Source organism: Perissodus microlepis, chromosome 6, assembly GCF_051167445.1.
Source record: "Perissodus microlepis isolate ML-2025 ecotype Zambia chromosome 6, ASM5116744v1, whole genome shotgun sequence".
NCBI classification, from domain to species: domain Eukaryota; kingdom Metazoa; phylum Chordata; class Actinopteri; order Cichliformes; family Cichlidae; genus Perissodus; species Perissodus microlepis.
The window spans coordinates 31,917,650-31,937,075 of NC_140466.1; the positions used below are offsets into that span (position 1 = coordinate 31,917,650).

A 19,426-nucleotide genomic window follows, 5' to 3' on the forward strand; every position below is an offset into this window, starting at 1 on the left:
TATTTTTAAAGTTTAATGTAAACCGAAGAAAAGATTTTACATGAACATTTTCAAAAAAATGTGCTCCTGATAATGAATTGATTTGCAGAGGCAAAATTTAAATCAGTGTGGAGTGAGAAACTCTTTAGTCCCTGAGATAAAGACACTCATACCTCTGTGTGTAGTAGACTCTTGTTTGCAGGGAAAACTAACTCTGGAGAATAGAGACTGTAAATAACTTATTATTCCCTGCAGTCCTACCTGTGCAGGCAGTTGCCTGGGTGCACTGCTGTTGCTTGGTGATGATTTGTGATATCAGGTTGTGTACCTGACTCACTTTTACTCCTCCCAGTTATATCGAACCATCAGTTCTTGCTTTGCTGATGCATAGAGGTAAGTCAGCTAACTCTGAGTGACATGCTGAAGCCAAATGAGGTTTGGGAAATATTGACTGTCTTTTTTTTAACCTTTGGACTTACAAACAGAAATGGGACTGCTCTTTGTCTGTCAGAGCAACATGTGCGGCTTTGTGATTACCAAAGATGGCTGGTAAAAGACTTTTGGTTGGAAATTCAGAACTCAGCGAACCCTCATGGATGTCAAGATGATTTCTCAAGGACCAAGAAATGTGGTGTGATGCAATGGCACTTTGCCACGGGTCAAAGAAGTCCGTATCCTGTGACCAGGGGATCACACATGCTTCTCTAAGCAATGGGGTCAGTAATACTGAAACATTAAAACTGCAGCAATGCACTCTGATCTATGTCCTTTGTAGGGATTTTTGCGTATCTAACATTTTTTAGAGTAAATGCATGTTTTAGAGAATGCACAAGACCTTTCAAAATGGAGGCTCCTTCTGTGCTTTTAATGCCATGACTGATGCAGGTTCAGGCACTTCTACATACATGTTTCCATAAACTGTGTCAGTATGCTTTGTAACAATCAGTTGTGTTTGATTGGGATTTGCAGATATCTAATAAATACAATAAATAAATATAATAACATTTTAAACAAATTGATACCTACTTCCCAAACATAACTTACTCAAAAACCAGGTTAGATGTTAACTAAATGATTCACTACATTTTCATTTTTCTCTAAAACAAAGGATGCCACAGCGTTGGGACTGTCTCTGTCAGATTCTTTTAGATCATGTTAAGCTTTTGTTTTCAGGTGGGAGCTGCTACACAAGCTGTGGCTCCGCCCACTAGGAAGTCTCAGTCCTGCAAGTGTGTCCTTGCCTTCCTCATCATCCTCATTGTCATCATTATAGTTGCAGCAGCAATTTTGGCTTGGTATTTCCTGGGTGAGCAAAACATTGTCTCTCATTTTGTTAATATTTTAATCTCAAGTTGTGCTCCTGACAATGACAATGCTGTGTGAGTGGCCACATGTATACAGCATCTACAAAATGTGGTTTGCATGTTTACCTATGATCTTTTGCAACATGCTCAGTTTCAAATAACTGTCAAGTCATGAGGATTATTTGAGGATAGTAGTCATCATGTGCATGAGAAGCTGGCTCCGTAATTGTACTGCTTATCGGGATATAATTTAAAGACCCAAACCAGAACACCATACGTTTGGATCCCTGTAGAATTGCTGTTTTGGCAAAGGATATGTACTTCAGGATATGATGGAACTGGAGAAACATTTAAATGCTTTGCAGCCAGATCAAATTTGCAACACGCCAACAGGAATCACATCCTGAACCAAGGCCAACTCTTCCAACTGCCGAACATTAAATACCAAATAATATTTTACTGACACACGCTATTGACAATGCAGCCGTTATGGAGTACTATCTAAATGTAATATTTTAGTTCTCTCTCGGCTGACTAAAACATGTTGGTCCTACAATGACTACAGAAGCCAGGGTCATGCAGGAGGAGTAGGGAAACAGAATTCAGTTGACCACAAGCTGTAATTCAGTGACATCTAGTCATGAAATTTTACAAACTAACTTAGAGTTAGGCAGCACAGTGGCACAGTGCCTAGCACGGTTGCCACACAGCAAGAAGGTCCTGAGTTCAATTCCACCATCAGGCCTGTGTTGAGTTTGCATGTTCTCCCCATGTTTGTGTGGGTTCCCTCTGGGTTAATAGACTGATCTAAATTGCCCATAGGTGTGAATGTGGGTGCGGATGGCTGTCTGTCTTTGTGTGTTAGCCCTGCAACAAAGGGGGACCTGTCCAGGGTGTACCCCACCTCTCGCCCAATGAGAGCTGGGATATGATAGCCCCGTGACCCTGAAAAGGATAAGCAGAAGCGAATGGATGGATGGAACTTAGAGTTAGTGTGTAAAATAATAAGAGTTGATATTGTCCTCTGTGTTGTAGTTTAGTGGTCAAGCAGGTACCAGCTGTGATTCTAAAATGTAAATGTAAGGCTTGAATTAGGTTGACAAGGATGTGGTAAAGAAGCAGAAACTCACAGACAGCTAGGGAAAGCAAATCAGAGTCAGTCTGAGATGCTATATTTATAATGGTACCGCACACGTATACTGAAATAGAGTGAGCAAATATTTTCCAGTTTCCTTTTTTCTTGCCTTTCATGCCTATTCTTAGCACAGATGGGCTGTCCCATGGATCATTATCATACGACAGATGAAGAACATTGGATCACTGTTATGATACTATTATTATGTAGCATCACAGTTACTCTTTGATGTCTTTAATTTCTGTGTTGGTCCATATTTCTGTAACAGAATACAAGGTTTGGGTGTTAGAGGCTCGTGTCCAGCAGCAGTACACTGCCTACTTATCCATCCTCAACAGGAACTTCTCTACTGATCTGTCCTCTCACAACAGTGCTGTTTTCAAGAAGGAAGCCAAGGGCGTCGAGAGGATGGTGAGCAGGGACCACGAATTCCTCTGATGCAGATGTCCTAAAAATTTAGGTCACTTAGGTGATCCTGTCAGTTTCAAAGGCTTTCTGTTTTTCCACTAATTTTCACAATGTAATCTTAACAAGTAAACAATAACAAAAAAGGGGGCTGAAACAAATAATGCTTAGCAAGTTTGTTTAGGTACTGTAGATTATAATAATTCTGAGATATTACCACAAACAGTTGTTATCATTAAAGTACATTACACAAATAAGCCATAGACCAGAACAGAAGAAGAGCAGACTGTAGTCAGATTAACTGGTGACTACGCCATAAAGAACCACATAGCACAGCAAAAATAATACATTATAAATTAGCATTCAGGAGGCTATGTTTGGCAGTATAAAGTACATATAGTGCATGTGTACTGACAGGAATACTACCATCCTGCACCTGAATGATTTCATGTGAACAGCTGATAGTGTTTTGCTTTCTTTCAGGTAGATAATATTATGAAAGGTTCGATTCTTTCTCGATACTTCAACTGCACCACTGTGTTTGCCTTTGGGTATGTACATTACATTTTTTCTTCACATAGTCATAAGTCAGAGTCATAACAACAGGAATGGGGCAGTATTGTAGTTTAGTGGTAGACTAGGTGCCAGCAGTGATTCTAAAATACAAATTGAGCCTTGAACTAGGTTGATAAGTAGTGAATATTGTGCCATCAAGACTCCAAGTTCAGTTCAGTTTTTGTCAACAAGAGGATATTTTCTACTGATAAGCTTTAAGTAAAATTTAAAATCTACACTGTTCTCCACATTTTTTCTTGTGTAAAACTAACTTCAGAAAAATATATTTGTGGCTTTAACATACGGTAAGCTTTTACTCTGTTTTGAATAAGGGAGCAGCCACCAGTTGTTTCCTTATAGTGGTTGGTGTTTTATGCTAACTGCTACAATACTGATGTGTTTCAACAAGTTCAGAATCTACCGCTTTCTGAACTGACAAAAACTGAAGATGATCAACTTTATCTTACCAACAGTTTTAGGTATATTATAATCAACCCAAGATCATGAGGTAAAAGTACCAACTGTATTGCAGGTCATGCGTGTTTCTATAGACTGTATACAAAAAGCTCGACACGGCAACCTTAAAATGATAAACTACAGACTATAGACTGATTGTAGAGTTCAGAATTCACCTTGTTCAGATGTTGTTGTTTTATTTTTCATTTCTTTTTTCTTTTTATTTATACTGTAAATTTGCGGATTTTAGCTGGGAAGTTGCTTTTGGGCCCAAACAAGTGAAACACTGTGACTATTTAAGAAACTGTCATTTTTGGTATTTCACCAAATACCTGCACAAACAAGCATACTTATGACAACATGAAGCCATAGGCACCAAATACTTTCAATCAGTAAAGACAGTAAAACACTAGAAGTCAAAAGTTTGGACACACCTTCTCATTTAATGGTTTTTCTTTATTTTTACTACTTTCTACCTTTGTAGATACATGCTGAAGACATCATATATGAAGCAAGATATATGGAATTATGTAGAAAAAAAGTTGGTAAATATATCTAAATATGTTTTATATTTTAGATTCCTGAAAGTAGCTACTCTTTGCTTTGTTGACAGCGCTGCAAACCCTTGGCCTTAGATACTTATTTGCAACCCGGCTGGCACATACGTTACTGTCAGTTGCTTTATTATTAGCAATTAGCAGGGGCGATCGTGGCTCAAGAGTTGGGTGTTCGTCTTGTAATCGGAAGGTTGCCGTTTTGAGCCCCGGCTCGGACAGTCTCGGTCGTTGTGTCCTTGGGCAAGACACTTCACCTACCGCCTACTGGTGGTGGCCAGAGGGGCCGATGGCGCGATATGGCAGCCTCGCCTCTGTCAGTCTGCCCCAGGGCAGCTGTGGCTACAACTGTAGCCTGCCTTCACCAGTGTATGAATGTGAGAGTGAATGAATAGTGGTATTGTAAAGCGCTTTGAGGGGTCCCAAAAAGTGCTATATAAATGCAATCCATTATTATTATCATTCATAATTTTGATGCTTTCAGTGAGAATGTACAATGTGAATAGACATGAAAATAAAGAAAAAACATGAAATGAGAAGGTGTGTCCAAACTTTTGACTGGTCTTTCATCGAGTCTTGGTTGTCTTTTTGTCTCTGCAGGGAAGGAAGTGTTGTGGCTCACTTCTGGATACTGCTGAATATACCCAGCAGCCATGCTGAGGGAGTCACGCTGGAGAAGGTCAGAAGGAGCCTGGTGGAGGGGCTGAAGGGGTACAGCAGGTCAAAGGTGGAAGAGACAGCCAGCTTTGATGGATACCTTTTCCATCTCCCTACACTATCTGTCAGTGGTGAGAGGAAGAACATGGGCAGAAAAACAGCTAAAGGAAGATTTAAATTTAAATTTAATGTACATTTAATTTAATTTCTGTTTCTTTTTGTTCTGCTCCCTACAGAAACTGACCCCAAAGTTGTAAAACTTTTGAAAGCCTCATTTGGTATCAGATTTTATTTTATTTGTTTATAATTTCTTGTTTTGTATTAATTAATTCATGTACCAGAACTTTAATTACAAGTAGCACAGTCCACTGTACATTAGACAAGAAATAAAGTAACTCATGGGAACAAAGGTAAAAAAGATTTTATGTTGAGCATGCTTCTCAGTATAATTTAATTTATTATACTGTATACCTAATTCACTGAACAAATGTGATTTTGGGGTGAAAGGCAAAACATTTTAAAGCCTTATTTTGACATTTGAACTCCACCTCTATTAGGTTGCATCATTATTTAATTGGCAACATTTAATACCCTTTTTTTTGACTTGCTTAGAGGGGCACTCATTGGTCATGCTTAGAGTTTAACTACATCATAGTACAGGTAGTTTATACGTTTAATTTTGAAATGACTTTAAAATGTTTTGAAAGGGGCATAATAATAACAAGATAAAAACAATGGAACTTGGATACTAACTAACAACTGAATTATTTAAATTTGCTAACAACATATTTGACTTACAAAAGTAAATGTTCTGATTCAGATGGCTAAGATATAAGATATTTTCTGTCAAAATCTCTAGTAATGTTAATGGAATGCAAATGTTAATGTAAACTGTTAACTAGTGCTAATAGCATCTGGGTGCTCAGTGAATGTCTAAGTTAAATTCATTTAACATTAGTAAGCGCTTTATATATTGTTGGGTTTGGAAGATAAATAGTGCAAAACATTTTCTAGGTTTTATGCTAGCTAGCTCGAATGCTAATGTTCGCAGCTTTATTAGCACAGACACCAAAAACTCTATAAACTGATTTTCTCTTGTGTTATACTTTTACATGGCACATTGTTCTAGTTTAGTTTGATCTTTTAATTATTTCTTTTTAGACAATTCCTTTTAACGTAATAGCTCCATATCTAAAGTCAAAGTAAAACTTTATATTTAGTGTAATGTCATCAATCCCTATCAGCTTAAGTTAAACCATAGAAACAAAAGCCATTGAAGTTTAACATTTACAAATCCCATCATCTGTGCACAAAAGTACAGACTCAGTTCTGACTTTAATTCTTGCCTTTTTTGCCCCAAGACTGCTACCGCTATCAGAAGGTGGTGTCCAGCAGCCCCGTTCTGCTCCGTGGCCCTAACACACAGCGTTCCTCCTGTCTGTGGCACCTCCAGACCACCCCAGGCTCCCAGCTTGAGCTCCATATGGAGTGGCTGCTTCCAGAGTGCAGTGACAGACTGCTGGTGTACAACTCGCTCACCCCTGCTGATAATCATCTCATCACATCGTGAGTCTCTCCTAACAATATAAGTATATTTAGACTGATACACAGCACTGTGAGGCATTAATGTAAAGTGACAGGAATATTTAAAAACCACAAAATGAAGTCAATATTTGGCCTGACCTTTAAAATTGGATGATCTACACATATCTGGGCCTCTATAGTTCCTGTTATAGATGTCCAAAATATAAACTCATACTAACACGTTATTATCACTATCATTTATGGGCTCTGTGCAACTTTCCTTCCTTCCTACCAGTGTGTATGGCTGCAGCAGACATGAGCACGTGGTCCGTGTCCTGTCATCAGGAGAGTGGATAACAGTGGTTTGGAAACAGGGTCTATACAATTACAAGGAATCCTTTTCTTTGTCTGTGCAGGCTTGGGAACACCAGGGTAAGCCTACCTGAATGTTTTGCACTTCTCTCTGGTAAAAAAATGTATCATACAATAATTTGACTAAAAGTCAACATCCTAGCATGCGGCTAATGTCAGTTTAATAAATTAAAGTAAAAAAAAAAAAATCATTAAAACTAAGCCTGAAGGATGCAAATGTCAACTGAAACCACCGATGTCAACTTTTTGGTGGCACTAGAAAATTTCAAGTTATCACCCAAGTGATTATGTTACATCATCTGGAAAACTTTTTGGTATTCTGTCCAGTAGATGTTTAGATATGTCACACTATAAATGAAATTACTGACCGGTTAGTTGTGCAAGAGCTACAGGAATGACCAGATTGAGTGGGATTTAGTCTCTGGGCAGCAGATATCAATATCCTCATGTATTTTTATGGCAATCTATCTTGGTCTTACAAAACCAATCATTCAAGAATCAATCAAGTTGTGTTCTCAAAGACATGGTAGAAATCAATCTTGTGTGGATCCTGCTATATTCATGAGTCCCCCTCGTCTTTTCTGTATATATTGACATTAAATGATTATATTGTGGACTGAACAATCTATCTTGCTTTGTGTCTTCATCATTCTTAGACTGTAATTCCACTATACAGCTGGAGGCAGTATCAGGGGTCCAAGGGACACTAAAGACACCCTTCTTTCCCAGCTACTACCCTCCTGACACCAACTGTACCTGGAGCTTTACTGTAAGCCTCTCCTTCAGCCGTGCATCTTTTATTGATCCACACATCGATTGATTATTTTATTTATCATCAAATGATCCACGTCAAACTTTGAATCACTAAAGGTAACTCGTATTATAATAAAGAACCTGTCAAGTAAATGACTTGATGGATACATTTACTGTCCTGTGTGTGATTTCAGATGCCCAGTGCAGGGATGGGCTTGTGTTTGACATTTGAGGGCTATGAGCTAAGCAGAGCCAGCTACAACCAGGCCTGTACCCAGGGACAGTGGATCATCCAGAATCGCAGGTAAGATGTGCCACAAAGACCTTTTTCAGCCCAGTAAAGCAACGTTAGTGCCTATTCTGGAACTTATTATACATGTTTACACACACAAAAAGAACATTTGAGATAGCCCAACATAACACAAATCCTCATTATAACTGATATAACGGGTCGTGCTTTCAAATAGTTCCCTTTTTAGCAAATAGTCATGTGTAAAGGATTTTGTCTTTCTGTGTAATGCACAGGTGCTGAGTTCTGCTTCTTCTTAGCCTCAGTAAAAAGTATTTAGACCCTGAGAAGATTTTGTTCCCTACTGAACAACAGGGGGCAGTGTTGTACCACACAAGCCAACCAAATCCCTTAATGTTTGAGAGCATTTTAATTCCAGTATAGGCAATTTACATTTTTTAAAATGTTTTTTAAACTCACAAATCCCTTACTTTCTTTATTTAATCAGGAAGAAACCGATCAATAGTTTCTTGTACAAGTGGAGAGGTGATGCCTTCAGGGACACGTCCCTTCAATTTCACCCTCCCTCTCCTTTCTCAGACTGTGCGGCACCAGGGCTCTGCAGCCCTACAGCGAACGTCTCTTCCTGCTCTCTACGACAACCACTATCTTCATGACATCTGAGGTGTCACTCACGGGGCCGGGCCTTCAGCTGCAATACAGCGTCTTCAACCTGTCAGATCGTGAGTTGTGGATGCTGGAACTGACAGCCATGAAATGCTGATGAAAATATTGGGATGTCATTTTGTGACCTTTTCTCAGCATAATTTTGAGCTCTGTGTGTATTTGTGTTTTATAGCTTGCCCAGGACAGTTCCTGTGCACTGTGAATGGTCTCTGCGTGCCCATCTGTGATGGAATCAAGGACTGTCCCAATGGCCTCGATGAGAGAAACTGTGGTATATACAGAACTCCAAACATAAATAATTCTCCCTTCACATTGAGAGGGTAGAGTAAGTGCTCAAATACTGAATGTGACACATAAATGTGCCCATTCTAAGTAAAATAATGTTGCATTTATTGTCTATCAGCCACCACCCTCTTGGTGAGGCCACTTGTGACACTGGAGAGCCAAAACTGCCAGATTTATATGACATGGATGAGAGTAGAACTGTTCCAGAAAAACATCAGATATGTAAGTCTTATCAGAGTGCTGCTAATGAAAGCTGCCTGGCTTTAAATCCAGGGGTGATGTTGATCTGATCTGATGGGCCTACTCTTTAAAAACCCCATGAAAGCACTTGGAAGGCAGAAAGAATCTCTAATTTTAAAACCTGTGAGTGTTGGCAGCCTGTCAAGCTACAATGCTCTCAGTGGTTTGACTAAGGTCAAGTGTTCACTATTGATTCAGTGCTGTGAAAAAATGTTCATCCCCGTCCTGATTTTTTTGTTTTTGCACATTTTTTAAGACCTAAATATTTCAGATAGCATCTTTAGCATAGCATCTTTATTTATAACGCACTTTACATCCAACAATGTTGACCAAAGTGCTACAAATACAAAACAGAGAGGAAAAAGTTTAAATTACATATAAAATATCTTAAAATTAAAAATAATATAATTAATAAGAAAATATATTAAGAGACATCAACAAGTCCTGCTGTGCTAAAAGCCAAGGTAAATAAATATGTTTTAAGATGTGATTTAAAAACAGATAAGGAAGGTGCCTGTCTAACATGTAAAGGCAACTCACTCTACAATTTTGGTGCTGCCACAGCAAACGCCTGATCCCCTCTGAGCTTACGATTAGTCCTGGGCACACTCAGGAGGAGCTGGTCTGCCGACCTGAGGGACCGGGAAGGTATGTATGGATGAAGAAGCTCAGAGAGGTACAGAGGGGCAGCATTGGACAAACATTTAAAAACAAATAAAAGCAGCTTAAAATGGATCCTAAAACAGACAGCCTGGGGTGATATGTTCGTATCTACGAGTGCCAGTTAAAAGGCGTGCAGCAGCATTCTGGACTAGCTGCAGTCGAAAAACAGAAGATCGACTCACCCCAAAATAAAGAGAATTACAGTAATCCAGCCGAACGGTTACAAAAGCGTGGGTTACTGTTTCAAATTGCTGTCTCGTAAGAAAGTGCTTAATTTTGGCCAGTTGCCTCAGATGAAAGAAACTAGACCTTACAACCAACCCGATCTGGCTTTCAAGCTTAAGCTCAGGATCCATTTTAAAACCCAGATTAACAAACTCTGGTTTACAGAATGATTTCAGGGATTGCAAATCAACACACGGAACAGCAGTGGAAGCAGGTCTAAACACCATTACTTCAGTTTTAGAATCATTAAAACAAAGAAAGTTTAGCGCCAACCACGACTTGACGTCCTCCAGACATCATCAAGAGAATTTTAATATTAGACAAAGATAACCAGGGATAAGAGAAAAAGCTATCTAAACCTTCCTGGCCCTGTGTGATGAAGTAAGACATCTAAAAAAGGTGAGATAAAAAGTCAGTGACATCTATCAGTCTGGAAAGGGTTAGAAAGCCATTTCTAAGGCTTTGGGACTCACAGTAAACTACAGTGGGAGTCATATCCACAAAAGGAGAAACCTTGGAACAGTGAACCTTTCGAGGAGTGGCTGGCCTACCAAAATTACTCCAAAAGTGCATTGAAGACTCATCCAGGAGGCCACAAGAGAACCTATCTGAAGAACTGCAGGACTCATTTGCCTTAGTTAAGGTCAGAGTTCAACAACAATGAGAAAGAAACTGGGCAAAAATGGCCTCCATGGGAGAGATCAAGGAGAAAAAAGAACACAAAGGCTCGTCTGACATTTGCCAAGGTTTACATCTGGTGTAAAACTAGCACTGCATTTCATGAAAACATCATCATACTAACAGTCAAACATGGCGGTTGGTGGTAGAGTGATGGTCTGGGCTGCTTTGCTTGATGACTTGCTGTAACTGATGGAACCACAGTTTCTGCTCTCTGCACGAAGATCCTGAAGGTGAACCACTGAACCACTCAGGCTGAACGACCGCTTGGTTTATAGGGCAATTACTTTTTCACATAGGGTCAGGTAGGTTTGGATGGCTATTTTACATTAATAAATAAAATCATCATCATTTAAAAACTGCATTTTACTCAGGTTATCTAACATTTAACTATGACAAACATGCAAAAACATAATACCAAAAAATATGGAAGCGACAAATACTTCTTCATGACAAAGACTAATGCTGATACTATACTAATTTACAGAAAGTAAAATATGCTAGCCACAAATTCAGACATATTTACTGCATATTTAAAAGCACTTTATTTAATAACTTTTTCAAATGTACTCTCTAATAAAACTCCTCTTTTGCTTTTCTCCTAATAAACATAATCCAGCATACATTAAATCAAGCTATTCATTATCTACTGCGACACACTCAAAATACATTTAATCTGTAAATAAGAAGCACAGTGGGCTAACTCATGTTACACGTCTGAGTTTTTCTACAAAATTTTGTCAGTGAACGGTTCTGAATATAGTGTTTACATGTGTGTCTCTCAGTATGTGTGGCACAATACAAATGTCCAGAGGACAGTCAGTGTGTGGACTACTACAAAGTGTGTGACCAACACCCAGACTGCCCTGAAGCTACCGATGAGATGAACTGCACTGAAGGTAACAGGCTGCAAGTGTCCTTCTTTTCACACATAAAATACTTCCACAGCCGTCGGCAAAAGGTAGTTGGAAAAATCACTACAATCCCCCTTTTTGGAATATATGTAGTCAGATGCCTCTAACACTACATTTCCTGTGTGCTGTATAACCAAAGCCTCCATTCACCTAAAATGGAGGCTTAGCTTAGCTTATAAAAAGTGTGCTTTAAGATGTAACCACCCAGACGTCATTTTAAATCATTGATTCATTCAGTCGTTCAATTCAGTCTGAGGTGTCTGACTTTTTAATTAGAAGGTGACAGTTAGAAAGATGCATGAAGGTGAGGGATAGGAAGGTGTGGGTTGCATGCAGCAAAGCGCCCACGGCAGAATCAAACCCTGCCTGTCTGCTGCCACAGGGACAGCCAAAAACATATCAGGAATATCTGTTTTCAGTGATGTAGTGGCCTGTTTTTATCTTGTCCTGCATCCTTTTGGAAGACCCAAATGACTATTGTCCTGAACATCTCAACAGTAACAGGCACCACGTGCATATTGGTTCCTTTTAGCTTCAAGCTGAACTGATGAGGGAAGCAGACACAGGCCATGATGTAAACTGTACACAGGCTCTATTAAAAAATCAGCCAACTCTGAGATTCCTGAACTTTATTGTTTAATTGCATTAAATATAAATTTATACTTGTGTCCATGCCCAGGCGTGCAGTGTACAGATATGACCTATGTGTGTGCCGACGGAACGTGTCTGAAGAAACCAAATCCTGAGTGTGACTTTGTCACTGACTGCCCTGACGCCTCCGATGAGAAACATTGTGGTAAGAAGACTCGATCACCTAACACCTTCTAACTTTCTAACTTTATTCTCATTATTTTAATTGTATCACATTTAAATTTCGAGACCTCTGTGTGCTTCTATGTCAGAGAATTTGTTTCAATAACTCGCGAGCATCTTATTTGAAATGTATTAGCTCACACTGCGCACATCAGTGTGTTTAAACATACCTGCGTGTGTGTATCCAGAGTGCGGCCTGAGGCAGTTCTCCAGCCGCATCGTTGGGGGAACGGACGCCTCAGAGGGGGAGTGGCCATGGCAGGCCAGCCTGCAGGTGCGGGGTAACCACATCTGTGGTGGCGCTTTAATCGCCAGTCAGTGGGTGGTGTCGGCTGCCCACTGTTTCTATGACGACCGGTAAGGGCAGGAAACAAGAAGGAAGGAAGTGGTGTGATGACTTAAATGTTAGAAAGTGCTGTTAATAAGAAGACAACCACAGGCTCTCTGTTGTGTAAAGATTAAAATATTATCATCCTCTGCCATGACTTTCATGGAGCATTTTAGTCGTGGTTTTATAAATCAAGTTTATTTCTGCTGCTGCTTCCTCATTCTGTCCTTCGGTTGCATCTTTGCTGACCGGGGTTTAACTGTGACAGCCTGTCTGAGTCAGAGGCAGAGTATTTATGTATTTGTATACACTTGTGTTTTTCAACCCCACAATCTGGACCATCCCCAAAACTATAGCTGCAGCATCCTCTAGAGCATTACCTATTTTTCTCTGCTTAATTTTCTTGCATGGTGATTAAAAGCTTATGCAGCCTTCAGAGTCTGTGGATGAGGAAGATAAAAAAGCTGAAAAAGTATAAAGAGATATTTCTTGGCATGAGTTAATACTGCTAACTGTGTGGGTGTTTTCTTTTTAAATAGCTCAGGAAAAAAACGCTTTCTTATTGGCCCTACAACACATTTGACCTCTTTGTGTTCTGCTCCTGCTGCAGTCTCTACTCCCCCTCAGTGTGGACAGTCTACCTTGGCAAACTTCTGATCAACCGCAGCAGCCCTACAGAGGAGGTGGCGCGGGTCCAACGCATCCATCTTCATCATTACTATGACGATGAGTCCCACGACTACGACCTGGCCCTGCTCAAGCTGGACCGGCCCGCCGCTGCGCTGCTGGCTGGGCACACTCGACCCACCTGCTTGCCCCCACCAATGCACCAGCTGGAACCAGGCCTGCTCTGCTGGGTCACTGGCTGGGGGGCACTCCGTGAGGGGGGTGAGCTTGGAAAACAGGGAAGGGGAGGGCTTGAAGGATGTGCAGAGAAGCTAGAGTATGGAATAGCAAATTACAGTATCTTTTAACAACCAGTAAACCTGCTATGGCAGTGATTTCCAAGTTTTTGGTTTGACCTCTCAAAATGTCTCCATATCTGCTACACTTTATCACCTCAATTTGCTTTATATTGTAAAGTAAAGACTCTACAATAGTATAGAAAAACCCCAACAATCAGAAAAACCTCTATAAGCAAACACCTCTAACAGGTCTTGGTGAGACTCCCCTGGTGAGCTGGGGCTTTTTATGTTCACTCATTGCCTGCACGGGCTTCTTTCAGAAACTCCAGTTTCCTCCCACAGTCCTGAAACATGCGTATTAGGTTAACTGGTGATTTTGAATTTGTTGTAGGTTAGATTTTAGAGTGTGTGGTTGTCGCTCTGTTTTGGCGTGATGATGGACTAGAGACCTGTCCTTGTGTACCGTGCCATCTGGACTACTTTTTGTCTGGAAATGACATTAAAATATTGAAATAAAACTGCAAAGACACAGGTCCATTTCAGTAACTTGAACGAGCTGACAGAAGGTTTAACAGTCTGTGACCTAGCCATCTGCTGTTCAGAGCAGCTGTGCCAGTAATAAACCCAAACTTTAAACCTTTAAAAAATGAGTATTAGCCACAGAGACCAGTTTTTTTCCCATGTTTATTTCTGCTGTAAAGTTGGGCAGTTTGATATAGGAGACCGTGGCAACTGACTTGCTTTCAGAGCCAGCCTCAAGTGGCCATCCATATTTATTAGAGCAAAGTTTAATCGGTTTCCTCTATGATCAAACATCTTGGAGGTTTAAAATTCATCTTCTGACATTTTAAATGGATTGCTGTTTTCAGGTTGGGGACCTCTATCCTACCTGCCTCTCAAAACAGTCATTTTTCATTCTCCATGATCATAAATCACATTGAGCTACAGGCTGCTTTATGCACAGACACAACAACAGACCTTAAAAGACACTTAAATCCCACTGAGCAGTTTCATAAACACTACTAGTCCTAGAGTGATGTTACATTTACTGCTTTAAAAATGGAAGGTTTACTCTAAAAGAAGAGCACTCACTCACTTTTTAGTTTTTCTTTTAAGCAAGTTTGACTCCTGTTGCAGAATGATTACCGACTTATGTATTATTCAGTGTGATGCATCATTTTCACAACCAAACGACTGTGTGGTTTTTAAAAACATCCTTTTGTCAGTGCGTGCGAGATATGGGGAGTTTTTGTGCAGATGGTGATGTGGAGGCAAGTGGGTGTGCTATTTTGATATCTGAGCAAACACACATGGAAAAAAAAACCCTAATTTAAATCAAAAAGGCAGGAGGAGATGGAGTGGTGTGGGTGGAAGTGGTTTCTGCTATCACGATGAACTTAATAAACTGAAGGCTGAGAGAGAGAAAAGGTGTGGGAGAACATATACTGGCATGCAACGCTTCATAAGAATCAATACAACTTTTGAGAAAAATCGAAGGTAAATTTGAATACATTAAAATGCATTTGCTTGATCATAATTGGAATAAAGTGTTTTCTTGTTACCGTAAGGGAAGACCTTTGTTGTTCATTATTAGTAAGTGAAGACACGTCAACCAGGCTTTCCAGCAAACATGGGTGCATCTGGGGAACAGCAGCTGCCCACACAAAGCACGCTAAGTGTGGTCTGCCCAGATGTACCCCACATTTCACACCAGTAGCAGGGATCACAGAGGGCTGCCTAACTCTGCCCCGTGGTACATTACAGTGTGGAACAGCGTTTCTGAGGTTCTGAATCAATCACCTTCTCTCAGCTTCTCAGTCTCCTGTTATTTCTCGCCGTGTACTAAAACATGTTCCGTGGTTTCATTACCCTGTATAGTGTTTCATTAATATAAGTAATATGCTGGCAGACATACCCATGTAGGCCCAAAGTCGGGTGGCTGTGCCTCATTAGATAGCATGGGTAATATAGCAGCTGGAAGGTTGGTGGATCAATTTCTCTGGATACTTCAGTCTACAGTGTGTCGGGGAATGTTAGACAAAGCACTTAGTTCTAGGAAAAAGTGCTTGAATTAAATTGTCTTTTCTTTGAGCCTTCTAGGAAAGTGGTTAAAATGCTCAGTTAGAGTAGAAATACCTGTGCACACACAGGATCCACAGCACCTTTGCCCCTTTAGGACCCCTATATGAGCTTTCTATGGGCAAGCACACAATAGGTTCCCTCACACCAGTCCACAAAGGGCACATTAGGAATGTTTTTTTACACTGGAGGTTGCAGAGTGTTATTAGTGCTGTTGGGTGATATCTATTGCAAATGGTGCTGCACCAAAATCTTCTCTGTGATTGCTTTGCTTGCTAGCAGATTGCTGCAGTTTGCATGAAAGTATGCTGATTTGTCTGCAGACAAGTCAACAGTGAAAGTTGAAAAGTGCGATGGGAAGTGAAAACGGAGAATGTTTGCCTTCACGGTAAAAGTTGTGTCTTACAGTTGAAACCAACATGTTTCAGAAGACACAGCTTTGACTCTGAACACTAGTTAGCATTTTCCAGGCGTACTATGAGTGATGACAACCAAAACAATCAAAAGAAGGTTGTCAGTGCAGAAATGTATACCTTTTTGCAACAACCTCCCAAAAGCACTCACAGTCAGGGAACACTTGTTTTTCCCTCATCACTGGCCATTTCCAGACAATTGCTAATGGGTCTCTAAGCTGGTGTTACTGGGGCCTTAAGCAGTGCACAAAGACTCAACAGCATTACGACTGAGAGGATATTCTTTTGCCCTCTGTCACTTTGTCCTCTTACTTTTCCCAGGCACAGCCAGTAATGTGCTTCAGAAAGTTGATGTGCGCCTGGTTAGCGAGGAATCCTGCATCCGTTCCTACGGACACCTGGTTACTCCCAGAATGCTTTGTGCCGGTTACCGCAATGGAGGGAAAGATGCCTGTCAGGTACAAAGAAATACAAGCTGCATGTGCTTTGAACTTTGGCAGCAAAAATGGATCAAATGATTAAAAATTAAAAAGCAAGTGGAACTCAGAATGTCCAACACAACACTTAGCACGTCATCCCCTCAGCTCTACACATTGTTTTCTTTACAGCCTGCAGTTTTACTGTTTTGTCAGTCTCACCATTCCCGTCTAAAATATCTTTACCTGCATTTGAAAAAATAAGAGCGAACAAAACAAGCCAAAAGAGGACCAGGCTTTGGTTTGCTGTGTGGAGATACCGCACAAGTGTGTATGTAGAACTGCCAAGAAACTGTAGGTAAAATCAAAGCAGAGATTTAAATTAAACTGATTTTGTATGGATTCTCTCTTTAATATAACTAATATTACAAAAAATCTAAATTCAATAAGTTCCCGCAGTGTTTTAAAGTTGATATGATGCAATGAAAGTAAAATTCTATGTATCACTTAGAATCGTGTAGTCCTGCTCTATGTCAAGATGTCCTCAAAGCCACAAAAGGAGAAACCGATTAAAACTCATAAATGAAGATTTTAAATATTAAAAAAATCTATAATGTTATCTCCTCTTTTTAGCCCAGTTTTTTAAAACACATCCATGTTATAAAATGAGTTTTAAAAGCCACATATCTAAGAACCCCTGATGATGATGATGACATAGTGAGTCACTGTAGTAATTATAAGTACTGTCAATTATTATGGTGCCTCTGTGCTGTGAAGACCCAGTCTTATTTGTGCCTCGTTAACGTTACCTTTGTCTGTTAGGGAGACTCAGGCGGTCCCTTGGTGTGTCAGGAGTCTTCAGGTCGCTGGTTCCTGGCCGGGGTGGTGAGCTGGGGTAGAGGCTGCGGGCGTCCAGACTACTACGGTGTCTACACTCGCATCACCAGGCTCACCAACTGGATAAAGCAGGTCATCAGCAGCTCCTGAGTCACTGATGTCATACTTGCACCAGAACACCAAACCGGAAGAGAGAGAAAAAATGCCTTAAGGTGTTCACAGATGACCTGAGACTGGTTCTTATCCAAACAATGCAACTGTGAAATGTTAAAGGCTTTTTTCCAAAGTAACAAAAGTAATGAAATACTGAAATGATACGCCTCTAATAACTGATAGTAAAAAACGCTTTGAAATTGTACCCAGCAAACTTGTTAAATCATTTACAAGCTGAATCTTCCTCATTTGAAAGATAATAAATTTCACATATAGCCTCATATATTCTGTGTTTGCATCTCTGATTCAAAATGAATGTGAAATATGTGTAACAAGACAAGTCCACAGTCATGATACTCGCTGCGGGAGTTTATTTATACTTTTAGTACTTTTAGCCTCGAGCTGGGTACTTTGGAGGAGACTGAGACTCCTATACTTCTGCAGATTCCAACTTGTTTTTGCAGCGGAGGAGGCGCCCCCTGCTGGTTATTAGAAAGAATGTTGTTTTAAGGCTGCACCTTTTGGACCTGGAAGTTTTGGCTTTTGTTCATATATGGTCTTTGCGTATCTAATTGCAACATAGTAAAACGTAAACCAAAGAAAGAAAAGATCATCTAATTAAGGGATGTTAAGCTGGTTTCAGTGCCCTACAGTTTGCCATTATTCTACACTACAGAAAAATCTGTCAGCACAACTCTTTCAGCTTAAACTGTGAGAGATAAATGTACAGAAATGTTTTGGTAGATCATTGCAAAGACCACTCTGTAAGTATAAAACTGAAAGTTTTTTTGGTTAATTAACAGAAGTCCAGTGTTTTTGCTATTTTTGGGAGGACATGGGGGTGTTTTTTACTTCATGTTTTAACTGTGGATCCACTGGTAAGAAACAGAAATTTCTATAGTAGATAGATTACTTTGGTGTGACCTTGGGAGCATAACAGTCGGGAAAAAAAATAAAACTTGTGACAATACAGTTAAAATCTATGACTTCTTTCAGATTTTCTAAAGCTGTCCTCCACGTCTTATGTGTGACACCCCTGATCTAAACTTCATAGTGTCTAAAGTATCTTAAGAGACACAATTACAATAACAAGCAGGTGGGTTAGGGTTGCCTTCTTAATTAGGACACAGAAAAGTGAGTTTTTGGTTAAACGATATAGGATCATTCTGGAGAAAAAGTGGGGGGAAGCCATAGCAATCATGTAGGAGTTGCATATACAAAAAATGTTAATATTTTTTTCAAGCCATTTGTGACAAATACATAATGCACACTTCACACAGTGCACATGTCTGTGAGCAACATTTACCTCCATGCAGCTCCTGCTGAGGTAAAACTTCATGCTTTGGAGGTACAAGACACAATATCATACGTTACACTTTGGATGCTGGTTTACACCAGGACTATTTTATGAGCTGCCATAAGCAACAATCGTAAGTGTTAAAAATATGACTTTATCAGAAAGTTATTTTGACAGAGATGGAATAGTTACGTATTTTAACACTGTATTAAAATGAGGTACAAAGAGATGTTTGTGTTGGGGTGGCTGTAGCTCGGTGGTAGAGCAGGTCAGCCACTAATCAGAAGGTTGGTGGTTTGATCCCAGTCTGCTCCAGTCTGCATGCCAAATATCCTTGGGCACGATACTAACCCCATGTTGCTCTCCGATGCATGCATCGTAGTGTGAATGGTAGATAGAGCTTTGAAGAAGTGAATGAATTAGTTGTGTAAAGTGCTTTGAGTGCTCAGACGGAGTAGGAAAGCGCCGTTTACTTTGTTTTGAGCAGACAACTGTCCCACATGGTGATATAACACATGGGATTATGCAGACATGACAATGTCGTGTGGCTAACTCCTCAGCTTAAGACAA

The 19,426-nt window shown here is 40.1% G+C and overlaps 1 protein-coding gene across 1 annotated transcript; it reads left to right on the forward strand.

Annotated features, from left to right (window-relative positions):
* Positions 1 to 475: 475 nt before the first annotated feature.
* tmprss6 (transmembrane serine protease 6) lies at positions 476 to 17,834 on the forward strand. Its single transcript, XM_084932022.1, has 18 exons — positions 476 to 695; positions 1,153 to 1,285; positions 2,687 to 2,829; positions 3,307 to 3,374; positions 4,989 to 5,176; positions 5,282 to 5,323; positions 6,407 to 6,611; positions 6,865 to 7,001; positions 7,598 to 7,710; positions 7,889 to 7,998; positions 8,524 to 8,666; positions 8,783 to 8,881; positions 11,487 to 11,600; positions 12,295 to 12,411; positions 12,617 to 12,785; positions 13,367 to 13,644; positions 16,475 to 16,611; positions 17,392 to 17,834. The coding sequence occupies exons 1-18, from the start codon at positions 606 to 608 to the stop codon at positions 17,554 to 17,556; spliced, it is 2,451 nt and encodes an 816-aa protein (XP_084788148.1). The 5' UTR covers positions 476 to 605; the 3' UTR covers positions 17,557 to 17,834.
* The last annotated feature ends 1,592 nt before the right edge of the window (positions 17,835 to 19,426 follow it).

What these genes read in the sequence shown, in the direction of transcription:
- tmprss6 (XM_084932022.1), top strand. Translation starts at nt 606, where the DNA reads ATGTGGTGTGATGCAATGGCACTTTGCCACGGGTCAAAGAAGTCCGTA. An exon ending in ATGCTTCTCTAAGCAATGGG is followed by an intron (nt 696 to 1,152) that starts GTCAGTAATACT and finishes TTTTGTTTTCAG; the next exon opens with GTGGGAGCTGCTACACAAGC. An exon ending in CCAAGGGCGTCGAGAGGATG is followed by an intron (nt 2,830 to 3,306) that starts GTGAGCAGGGAC and finishes GCTTTCTTTCAG; the next exon opens with GTAGATAATATTATGAAAGG.